The sequence below is a fragment of the Canis aureus genome, chromosome 13 (genome assembly GCF_053574225.1).
Source record: "Canis aureus isolate CA01 chromosome 13, VMU_Caureus_v.1.0, whole genome shotgun sequence".
Taxonomy (NCBI): domain Eukaryota; kingdom Metazoa; phylum Chordata; class Mammalia; order Carnivora; family Canidae; genus Canis; species Canis aureus.
The window spans coordinates 9215408-9228009 of record NC_135623.1 but is presented as its reverse complement, the minus strand read 5'-3'; the positions used below and the strand labels follow the sequence as shown (position 1 = coordinate 9228009).

The 12602-nt window shown below is 37.2% G+C and overlaps 1 protein-coding gene across 7 annotated transcripts in view; it reads left to right on the top strand.

The window, feature by feature from the left end:
- The window catches only part of SMAP2 (small ArfGAP2), a 47146-nt gene that overhangs the window by 23124 nt on the left and 11420 nt on the right, over positions 1-12602 (top strand). For 6 of the 7 annotated variants that reach the window (XM_077844558.1, XM_077844562.1, XM_077844563.1 and 3 more), the window contains 3 exons: positions 7393-7526; positions 8776-8861; positions 9846-9924. In XM_077844558.1, coding sequence (XP_077700684.1) covers positions 7393-7526; positions 8776-8861; positions 9846-9924 — 299 coding nt within the window. The remainder of the gene's footprint in view (positions 1-7392; positions 7527-8775; positions 8862-9845; positions 9925-12602) is intronic. The other variant, XM_077844560.1, reaches the window with a different exon arrangement.

Here is a 12602-nt window from a genome sequence, read left to right as displayed (position 1 = left end):
ATACCAGTTTTCAGTGCCAGTCACAGGGTCCATAAACTGAATTTGATTTAGTTCTTTAGGTTCATCAAGACCTAACATCTTCATAAATTGATTATCTCATGTTGCATTTTCAGAGCCATTGAACATCAAGCAGGAAGGGATTCCCCAAATTACCTACAAATCAGCTAGTAGAACTGTGGTAGTAGAAGTGACTTGGGGCTTGTGGTTTGCCCACCTGCTGGCCATCCCTGAGAGGTAGTCATCCAGCCTCTGCTTGAACACCTGCACTCACTGGATTCTCCCATTTCTGGAGAGGCTGCATTTGTTTTCACACAGCCTTAATTGTTACAGATTTCTTCCTCAGAGTGTGCTAAGGTTAACTTCTACTCAGTGGTGCTAGTTCTGCCTTTGGAGCCTCACCAAAGTAACCTAGTCCCTTTTCTGTGTGGTAGCTTCACCTTTAAGGTGTTTGAAAACATCTTCTCCCTTCATTTTGCAAAACAGGAAAAAACGTATACCTTTATCTTATTGATGACTTCACTTTACAAATATTGATTTTTGGATGTACCATTTGCAAGCATCCTGCTAAGTATTTGAGATAAATGATGAAGGAGTATGGTCCTTGCCTTCTAGAGCCCAGTCTATTTAGGGCAAGAGAGGCTTGTAAGCAACTAGCTATAATAAGATACTAAGTATTAGAAGAGCAAAGCGTACTCTGACAATTAGCCATGAAGGTCAAGATTTATTCCATTTGAGGGCTTCACAGAGGAGGTAACATTGATTTGATGTTTGTGAAGCAGGAAATGGGGAGAAAGCCATTCCAGGTAGGAAGAATGGCATAGGCAAACAGGTGTGAGGTGAGTACATGGCAAATTTCAGAATGATGATTTGCTCAACATACGTAAAGCACAAGCTCCTAAACGGCTTTATAAATCATGTTAAGGAATTTCTGCCTTTCCTGCAGCCAATAAGGAGTCATGGATGGCTGTGTTGTTTTTAAAATACCTGTACTGTTTTTTTCTTATTATAAAAGTAATACAAGCTCATTGCAAATAATCCAGTGATTATCTATAAAAATATAGAGAAGAAAATAGATGTTTCACAACCCTACTACCCAGAAATGTAATAGCTTTTGTTATTTTACATATGTTCCTCTAGACATTTTTTTCTGTGCATATGTATATATTTATTCACACTCTTAAACAAAAATGGAATTGTTCTGCATATACAGTTTTTTTTAGAGCTTTTATTTATCTGAGAGAGAGAGAATGTGTGTGAAAGAGAGAGCATAAACAGGGGGGAGGGGCAGAGGGAGAAACAGACTCCCCACTGAGTAGGGAACTCTATTCCAATTCTGGACTCCATCCCAGGATCCTGGGATCATGATCTGAGCCGTAGGCAGACACTTAACCGACTGAGCCACCAGGTGCCCTGCATATACTGTTATAAAACTGGATTTTAAAATTAGAATAACATGGGGGCGTGCCTGGCTGGCTCAGTTGATGGAGCATGCAACTCTTGATGTGGGGGTTTTAGGTTTGAGCCCTATGTTGGGTGTAGAGATTACTTTAAAATCTTTTATGTTGCAGTTAAGATATTTTCATTAATACAATCAGGATATAGAACATTTCCATTGGGGAAAGCTGGGGAAAGGGTACACAAGATCTCTCTGTATTATTTCTCACAACTGCATGTGAGTTACAATTTTCTTTAAAAAATTAGCTAACATAAAAAAATAAAAATCCTTTTAAAAATTAGCATAACATGGAAATATTTATTCTGCTATATTTATATAATCTGTCATTTCTAATTTTATTAAATCATTCTTAATATATTAATGTTTTTAATATATTTCTTTGGCTTCTTGACCTCTTGTTTCCCTGATGAATTCTTACCTGTTCTTTCTCTGTTGAATTGAGTGGGTTTGGAGGGGGGAGTCAAAGGATTTACTTATTTTTAAATAATTTTTAAATAAATTTTGCCTCTGTGAGGAACTGTGCTGTGCCCTGGGAACATGACAGTGAACATCACAGGTCTGCTGTCTCTTGTGGCACTCACAGTTTAGTGGGAAAGATGTGTTAAAACATCACACAAAAATGATAAAGTGTGGTACGATTTAGGAAAAAGTAAAAGATAAATGAAAGTTTGTAACCTTTAATAAGTCCTATCTCATACTGATTTACATCAAATCATGTACAGATCAAATGGTATGATATTTGAGATTTGCTTCAAAATGTTCCAAGGTTGGGAGAAGGGAAAGTGTGTGGGAGTAGAGCTGAAAAACCATTGGCCAGAGGTTGATAATTGCAGAAGGTGGTGGTTAATTATACTCTGCTTTTGTGTGTTTGAAATTTTCCATAATAAAATGCAAAAACTAGAGAAAAAGATGGAAGAGAGATTATCGTCTGGTTTAGATTGGGGGGGCCAAGGAAAGGTTCCTTTGAAGAAGAAACTTTTCAGCTGAGACCTTGATACACATAGGAGTCCACCAGGCCACTAGTGGCGGATGGTGGTTGGGGAAGGAGATTTTTAGGCAGTGGGGTCAGTGTGTACAAAGGCCAAAGCCCTAAGTAAGGAACATGTTGGTGCTTTGAGGAAATGAAAGAAGACTGGTGTTAGAGAGGCTGGGGAAGTGGGCATGGGCCAGATCACTTAGATTTTGGAGACTGTGTTAAGGATTTTATTCTTTAACCCAACATGATAGGAAGAAGCCTTTCACAGAAAGGTTTGGGCAGCCGAATGACAAGATCGCTTGTGCCTCCCTAAGAGTTCAAGCTGACTGTTTTGTGGAGAATGGTTTTGGTTTAGGGCTAGAGGGACAGAGAACATAAAAGTGAAAGTGGAGAGACATCAGGAGGTTATTGCACAAGTCTAGATCTGGAGACTTCATATTAGAGAAATAGGGTTGCTGATGGAGAGGAGGGATACTGAACTGAGATATTTCAGTCTTGGTGATGATGTAGATATTGGGGCTGAAAGAGAAAGCTATACATTTCTGACCAATACAGATAAATGGGTGAAGGTGTAATTGACTAAGATCCTGAGAAGGATGGAAGAAGAGCAAGTTTTGTGGCAAGAGATTGAGAGCTCAGTTTGGAATATGCCATTCAGAAAATTCCCACCAGTCTTCATTTTCATATCTCTATATGAGTCCTGTGTAAGGTTTATATTCGGGCTTCTGATCTGTATAGATTTGAGTTTTAGAAAGATTATTCTGGTAGGAGGCTGGAGACCAGTTAGTCCATGAGCTCTTTGAGTCAGGGGATCTCATCTCTACTGTCCCTGCCTTTGTATCCCTAGGACCTACGCAGGGCAAAGTGTTTGGCACATAGTAGGTACTCAGTAAATAATGTTCAAGGAATGAGTACTTACAGATGAGATAGATTTAAGTAGAGATTGATAGATTTGGGGAGTTTCAACAGGGCTTGGATGTAAGGTGTGTGTGTGTGTGTGTGTGTGTGTTCTGGCAAGTCTCAGTAAATGTAGCCTTTGATTTATCAGTGTGTCTTTCTTTTGCTCAATATTTATTTGTTTAGAACTCTATAGGTTAGAGATCAGGAAGCTGTAATTATTATAATAGTAGTTTCAAGCTATCTGTTACTCTAGTTTTCTTCTCTCTATTGACCTCTCAAGCCTAGAACCCTTTAAAGCTAACAGCTCTGGTGGTGGGGGAAGTTGTAGCAGCAAAGGAAATGTACAGCAGGGCAGCAGTAGTTGGTATGTAGAAGTGGTCCAGTAGTTGAATGTAAATAGGATTTATTTACATGCTTTCCATTTTACAAATGGAAACATAAGCCCTAGAGAGACTTGTCAGAACACATGCAACTAGTCAGTGTAAGCCCAGATTTCCCTGATCCTGGGCTGGTACTTACTACAGCCAGATTCTTGACAGATCAGCCAAATCCAAATACTTAAAATTTTTTCAGTTTGCTTATTGCAGAGTGATTATATGTTAGTTTTAACATTACTTAATGCTTCTGGAGCCTGCTCTTAGGCACCTGAGGAATATGTTCACTTAACTATGACCTTGTTCTTGTGTTGCGCTAATTGCTACCAGTTTATATCATTTCTCTAGCTTGTTTGCTTTCAAAATAGTTCAGAATATTGCCTCCCAGAGTCTCTTTACATTTTCAGCTTCGAAGGGGTATCTTCTGTATTTCCTCCTCCATTGCCATGACCCATGTGTATTGAACAATTGTTTTATCTTGGCAAACTTACCAGATTTAAGTAGGCTGGCCTTGTTGCAGCAATCCCAGGTACTGTGGAATTCAAGTATGTCAGGTTGACAGTTTGAGGCCTTTGTAGGTTCTGTGAATACCTGTGTGGGCACAAAGGCAGGGTGGGGGAGGACAGCAGAGAAGGGGAATGGGTGGGGCTTTAGGTAGTATATTTTTCAAGGAATATTTTCAGGCAAATAAAGGAATCTGCTTATAAAATTTAATGGTTTTTAGAAGATTTGAAATTGGATCCAGGGTAATTTTTTTCTTTCAGATAGATAGTCAATTTTGGTTCAGACATTTTAGAACTGGAATTCATATTCCTGTCTAAAAAGAAGTATTCTGTGGTGTTGCATGGACTGTTGGCATATGCATATTAATGAGCTAACTAGCCTTTACAGGGAAGATGATGAATGGGAAACGGGTTCTGGAAATCTCATTCTACAGCATATCATTACATGTAGCTCTCTTATATTATCGTCCCTCTGTATTCTGTGAGGGACACATTTTATAGATGAGGAAACTAACAAAAAGTTTTAGTAGCTCTCTGAAGGTCACACAGCTAATTATTGATGGAACTGACATTCAAACCTAAGCTTTTTCTGGCTGCAAAAATTGTACTTTTAATAATGACGCTGTTTTCCCACACTTTCAGCTGTATAAAGTAACTTTTATCTTTTGCGTTTTCCTCTTCTCCCATTTCATAATCTTTTATGGAGCGTGCAGTTATTGACTAATCAATCTAGTAGCTTAAAACTAGAGGAGGCTGAGTGTCTGAGCTAGAACTGTCACTATTTCACTGGGAAGATGTGGACAGATGGATGTGGGAGGGGAGCAGAGGAGTTTCGTAATAATGAAACCTATTATTGCCTGCATTTCTTTTTTTTAATATTTTATTTATTATTTATTTATTTATTTATTTATTTATTTATTTATTTGAGACTTGTGTGCACGAGAGAGGCAGAGACAAGAGACATAGGTAGAGGGAGAAACTCTCCTGTGGGGAGTGTGATGCGGGACTGGATCCCAGGATTCAGGGATCATGACCTGAGCGAAAGGCAGATGCTCAACCACTGAGCCACCCAGGCATTCCTATTGCCTGCATTTCTGTACTGAGGCCTTGTTTGTGGCTCCAGAGTATCAGTTCTTGGTTTTGTATTCCTCAGAGGGCAAAGGGACTTTACATACTCTGTAATGGGAGCTGGAGAAATTCCACAGCTGTGACAGTGACTTAGATGATTGGAAATCACCTTCTCTGGACTTAGGGCCTGGAAGCAAACAGCGTAACATTCTACAGCCAACTCTTAGTTAGCGTGCCTTCTGATTGTATTAGCAAACAAATATATTTTAACTATCTCGTCATGAGTTCTAGAATCTAGACAAAGAGAAAATGGTAAAGAAACATGAAATACTAACTTTTGGTCCATTTTTAATTCTATATAACGTAAATCTTCTGCGTATCCCTTTATGAAAACTGTAGCACATAGACACACAACACCATAAGAAACCTCATTCATATCCGTTTAGGCTTTTCATTTTGTTTCTATATAGCTCCCTACCACTGAAAGATGTGTGTTAATCATTTGTGTGTTAACTATATGGCAGATCTATGCCAATCTATATAGGGATTTCAAGGGACTGAAAGTCTTTTTATTTTTATTTTTATTTTATTTTATTTATTTATTTATTTATTTATTTATTTATTTATTTATTTGAAAGTCTTTTTAGAAGATAAATCTGAGCCTATCAAGAGAGTAGCAATAAGAAGGTATTTGGATAAAATTTCAGGCAGAGATCACCACCTGGTGGTTATAGGGAGAATTTGAGCTTTCTGTATTCATTGTATTTGCATAATACCAGAATGATATAAAAAATTACATTATTTATAATAATCATGAATTCATATTTCTAAGAATGATTTTATGCCATACAATTCTAGCATTGCTTCATTAAAATGGTTGTCAAAACCTGCAGACCAACTAAGTGATTGTGTCTGGCAGAACTGAAGTCTGGTGCCCTTGGCTCCTGCAACAGGTCCTATTTATCTCTGTAAAAAATCAGTTGGTGTCTTTTCGCTCTTTATTACAACCTCTAATTTTGATACCATACTTATTTTATGTGGTAAATTTCTGCCTAGTGGAATGATAGAGAAAGAAATATTAGTGATTTTTCAGTATTTTTTGGCAGGTATCATATAAAAGCAAGTTGTTTTTTTCCTGTATAAAAATTATGAAGAGAAGTTTGATAATTTTCCGGAGTGATTATTAGAATGAGCAAAGTTGTCAAGGGATGGGAGATTACATAACAGTTTTTTATTAAAATATATATTTGAGATTTCTTTTTTATTTGCAATAGGCATCTTTGTTATTTGACAATCTTGAATTGAGATAATTCTGTAGTTGGGTAAAGTAGGGACACCAGCTCAAGGGGAGAGGATCTTATTAAGTTAATCAGGATGCATATTTTATAGGCCAGGCGGGGAGGGGAAGATAAACAAAGTTTTAAATTTCAGGCTGAGACTTGGGCTGGCATGGCAAAGCCATGTATCTTTTTTTCCAGGTAGGAAAACTGAATCCAGGCCCCAGCACCACTGAAAAGTTTCCTGAGAGAAGGCTATTCATGCAAGATACTAAATAGAATGTGACATGACTTTGCACTGTTCTTCTGGGATTTTTAAAAATATAAATAACAGTATTATAACATCTGCCTTTTAGCAGTCATATTATCAGACACTGTAAAAAGCTGCTCCATACACATATGCCCACATATTGTATAATTCCACTTTCATGAAATATCCCAGATTGTCAAATCTATAGAGACAGAGACATGTGTTTGTCAGGGGCCTGGTGGGGAGGAGTTGAAAGGAAATGGGGAGTGCCTTGTATTAGGTTTGCAATTTCTTTTTGGAGTGATAAAAATGTTTTGGAATTAAATAGTGGTAATGATTGCACAAATCTGTGAATATACTGAAAAGCCACTGTACGGTCTATTCCCTTAAATTTAAACTAAACCTTAAAAGAAAAAAAAAGCGCTGATCCATGGAGGAATGAACAAATCCAATAAAAAAGGTGAATGTGGTAACCGTTCTCTCATTTATGTTCTAGCAGAATGACTGCCTGATAATCTAAATATACCAGCTTGGGTCTTGAATGTTGTTTTAATTTGTATTTTATTGCCCTGTTCCTGACCTTCACAGGGCCACGATGGGCCTCCTGGAACATTGGTGTGTTCATCTGCATTCGATGTGCTGGAATCCACAGAAATCTGGGGGTACACATTTCCAGGGTAAAATCAGTAAACCTTGACCAGTGGACTCAAGAACAAATTCAGGTACTTACATAGCCCAGCAGTGAGTCAGCTGCTTCTATTTCCATGTAAGAGTAGTTCCATATGAATTTTCAGTCAAATTGGGCACAAAGATGAAGATAAAGGAAAAATTTAGTTGTGAAACACTTATGTCAGGTTTTTATACCTTAATAGAGAATTTTTTTCCTTTTTCTATTTAAGATATGAGTTTATTCCACCCATATTTTACCTTCTTCAGAACACAAAGTCTGTGGTCTAGGACTCCGTGAATGTACCCCCAATGTCTAAAGGGGATCTTTGGATTATTTTCTAAGGCCCCTGGCATTTGCAGATCTAACATTTGTAGTTTTAGATAGTCACACACAAATCCTCCAACTTACAGACATAATATTTTATTGCTAAAACGTGTATGTGAATCTTGCATGCTGTTAGGTTGGTGGGCTGGGAGTAAAACACGTAAGTTAGTCTAGCGGACTTAAGATCTGCACCTCTACATGGCTTCATTTTTCTCTATTCTCTTCCTGCATAGAAACTTTTAGAAGTAATTAAAACTTTTTTTTCTTTTTTGAGAAGTGGGGATGGGAGAAAGGGTCTAAAGAAAACAGTTGCTAAAGTTGGTGATAGAAATAAGAGGTTATTCTTAGCTAGAAAATGGCTTTAGAAATTACATTAGGCTGCTTTTATAGATTCACTAAAAGTCTAAAAGATTAGTTATATTTTTCAGTTATACTTTATCTTATGAAGGAATTTACATGCCATGGAGGTATTTGGGAATTTGAAAATTTAAAAAACCTTGGGATTTGCCCCTCACAAGTGTTAAGGAGTCTATTTCAAAGGCCAAATGGGAAACACATTTATTGGTAATAAAGCTGAATAGTTTAATTAATAGTATAAACTCAAAATTGTAGTTATTGCTCAATTATTGCCTGCCTGATTAGGTACTGATTATTGCCTATCAAGTAGACATTTTAATTGGTAGTTATGTGTCTTGGGGTTTCAAATGGGGTCTTGAATTATTACTGAATTAAATGTATCCTGTCAGACAAATTTTTCAATAAAAAGAACTAAGGTGGAGGGGGCAGGAAGGACAACCATGAGGGCAAATGATTGGTAATAGAGACCATCGTGGGCTAGAAATCAGAGTATGCACATAGATCTTGGTTCTGCCACTGTCAGGTTGGTTCTTCAGTTATAAAATGCTGCAGTTGGGCGAGAAACTTTTCAAGTCTTTCCTCATCTGACGTTCCATGTTTCCACATCTCTCTGATTGCAGTGCATGCAAGAGATGGGGAATGGAAAGGCAAACCGACTTTATGAAGCCTACCTTCCTGAGACTTTTCGCCGACCTCAAATAGACCCGTATCTTTTTTGGAGCAAGTTAGAAGGCTGAGTGGTATTTTGGTGTTTTGGGAGAGTCACACAAGACTCAAGCCCCTTGATCTGCCTGGGCCCTCTCTATGTGGTTTAGTCAAAGTCTTGCTTTTCCCTTTCCTGCCACCAACACATACAAAAAGTATACTTTCTAATGTCGGAATAGTGCTGTCACACGAGGAAGACTCGCTCAGGAATTAAGACTGCAGTGGTTCACTGTGAATTCTCCCATAAAGTGACATCTCTGATAGTTTTTGGATCTTTGAAACTATTGTGTGTTAAAAAGAATAGATTACTGTGCTGTATTGAATCAGCAAAACTACCATTCACTTTTTAATGCCTTTTCTATGTTCTGTGTGAAAGAATGAACTATTATTGACTAGTTAGTAACTTTCTTCCCTCATCCTTTCAACAGGGGATAGCGCCCTACTCACAAAACCAAACCTCCTAAAGGCAGTGCTTCTCTAAATGTGGTTTATAGACTGTCTTGTTAGAGTTTGCTTTTTTGTTGGGTGCAGGTGGAACCTGTTAAAATGCAGATTTGGGACCCTGCAGAAGACACACCAATCAGAATCTGGTAGCGGGGCACAAGGGTTTATAGTTTTAAGGGGTACTCAAGTGCATTTATTTAAGGCCTGTTGACCTAAAGACTTTAAAATAGATAATTTCCTGCTTTACCTGTATTCTAGAAGAGCCACAGGTTCCTCTTATGTCATTATGAAGACTAATCCCATTTGCTGCTGTGATTATCCTGAAGGAAACTCATAGGAAGTAGTGATTCCCTGCAGTAACCATGAAGGAGGCATTTTAAAGTTTTGGTCAGGGAACTGCATGTGAAGAAATACAGGAGCCATATGGAGAAACCAGCCAGGAGGGAGAGAGAGAACAATATTCCATTGAATACAGATCGACCTGTGATAGTCATACTGTGGGAAAGATTTGTTTGATTTACCCTTAATAAGCTTTTTCCAGAGCTGTCGAGGGATTTATTCGGGATAAATATGAGAAGAAGAAATACATGGACCGAAGTTTGGACATCAATGCCTTTAGGGTTGGTTATAAATCTTTCAAGCTTTGCTCAAAATGAGTAATTTGCTTTACATCAGGCCAGGGAAGAATTTGAGAAGTGCTACCAAAATACTCCAAAAACATTAAAAAAAAAAAAAAAAAAAGTAGAAAGAAAGCCAGTTACTGAATCAAGACTACAAGATATCATGGAACAGACTTTCATGTCAGGGATGGAGAGGGAAAACCATCAGTGAGTTCTTTGCCTTGGTTTGTATTTAGGTTTAGTGATTCCCAGTTCCAGATTATTTCTTCAAATGGACACGTTGGCCATACTAGATCAAACAGTGATATGTGTGTATGTATGTGTATAAATGTGTGTGTATATATGTATTTTTATCTGTAAATGAAGTCTACAAAATTAACTAAATCATCAGAGTTTTATTCAGTTTGACCAGCATATATTTCCAGTGTGTTGATGGACTAATTGCCAATGGGACCCTATTCCTGAGAAGGGTTTTAAAAGGGGACTACCACTTTCCATCTTAGGCATGTGGTTAGAATCTGAAATACAGAGTCTGGTAACTAGGACAAGTATAATATACAGGAGGAAATACAAATTATTCCTGGAAGAAGAAAAGGTGCCTGGCTAATGACAACTAAAGAGTTGCCAATATGATGACCTAAGAAAGCCTTTAGTAAGATTCTACAGTAAATTTGCTTAGGAATAATTGACTATTTCTTTAGCTATAAAAGTACAGAGAGTATAGGATTATCCAGTTCTAGCAAGTCTTATCTACCTACCTACCTACTACCTATTTATCTATCAATCATCTATCTTGTTTTGTATTTTAACAGAGGATATACAGGCCTCTAAGTCCTTCCAGGTAACTTAAAGTCAAACTAATTGGAATCTGCTCCAGATTGATCTTTAGGCTGTGAAAAGGGGCATCAACTGGTAGGTGAGTTTCAATGTAGGCAAGTAAGTGCAAGGTAGTACATTTAGTTAGGTAAAGATAATTCCTTCCCAACTTAGTGTGAAGGACTCTTACTTCATAGTCATCCAGAAAAGGGACGTGGAATTTGTCATAACTGTTCTGTGAAATAATCAACCCAGTGTACAGCCACAGCTTGGATGGCATCATCAGAAAAGTTTGGAACCAAAGCACACACATTTCCTTTGCTTTGTAGAAAACTGTGATCTGTTTGCTTAGCTTTTGTTCATTGTACCAAAAGATATGAAATCACAACGAGGTCAGAAAAGAGTATCTGAGATAATCCAAAAGATGAGGGAGGAGGAAGGAGTTGCCAAATGAAGATAGTGTCCATTCATAATTATGTTGCAGGTGTACTGTACCCATGTAAACAGCCTGTTCTACTCACTGCATATTTTCACTTAGGAAAGAAATAGCTCCTGTTTACCAAAAAGCTTTTCCAAGAATTTTTTATTTAGTGTACTTAGTTTCTAAAAATATTCTTGTGAAGATTTATATGCCAAGAATTAATATTTGCTAAGTGAAGACAGTTAATATCAAATTGAAAAAAAGTGGCTCTGTTAATTAGAGTATTATTTTTAAATGGACAGTAAAGCATTTTTAACTTCAAGAAATAAAGTGGAAAATCCATGTCTACCTTTATAATCTTTACCAGTGATTATCACTTTGGTGTATTCCCTCTTTTTTGTAGTTACTTTTAGGAGGCATAATTATATAGTTATAACTATTATTTTCATTCAATTTAGCATATCCTGTATTTTTATGTTACTTATGTAGCATTCATCACTTTAATTTTTTTATTTATTCATGAGAGAGAGAGAGAGAGACAGAGGCAGAAGCAGAGGCAGAGGGAGAAGCAGGCTCCATGCAGGGAGCCTGATGCGGGACTTGATCATGGGTCTCCAGGATCAGGCCCTGGGCTGAAGGCAGGTGCTGAACCGCTGAGCCACCCAGGCTGCCCTTCATTATAACTTTGAATTGTTGCATCCTCCAGTGAGTAACTAGATCACAATATATTTTACCATTCTCCTTCTGTGGAGGAGACAATATAGAAGACAAGAAAGGTTGTTTAAATTTTTCTTCAGCATAAATAATTCTGGGATGAACTTCTTGGTGCATAGGTTATATTTCCACATTTTGGATTATTTTTTAAAGATTCATTACAAGATATAGTATTATCTAGGTCAAAGGGCTTCATTATTTGTCTCTTCCTATTTTTGCCAGTATACTTTCTGGAGGTTGTACTGTTTATACTGTCTTCTCAGCATTATATAAGAGTGCTAGTTTTACTCCATCCCTATCAACATTAGGTATTATTGAGATTTTTCTTTCCTCAAAAAAGTATTTTAGGTTTCACTTTTTCATCATTGGCAAGACTGAACATCTTTTTGAATGCACTTCGTTTTATATGCCTGTGTTTTTAAGTTTACTCAGTGTTTCTGTTTTGCAGTTAGATGTTTATTTGATGTTAAAAATGAGACCAGTAGCATTATAATCTGTGACAGTATTATGAAACTGCCTCTGGAAGTAACAAAAACTGAGAGAGACTTTCTCATCTTTTATTTCTGATGTGCTTTTTTAAAATTTTATTCAGACAACTCATTTAGGACACTCTAGAAGGGATACTTTAATCCTTTAACTCTTTTTTTTGGGGGGGGGGCCTTATTTCCTTAATTTTTGTTTTCCTAATCTTTAAGCTTGAAATTATAGTTTCTGATATTAAAAAAAG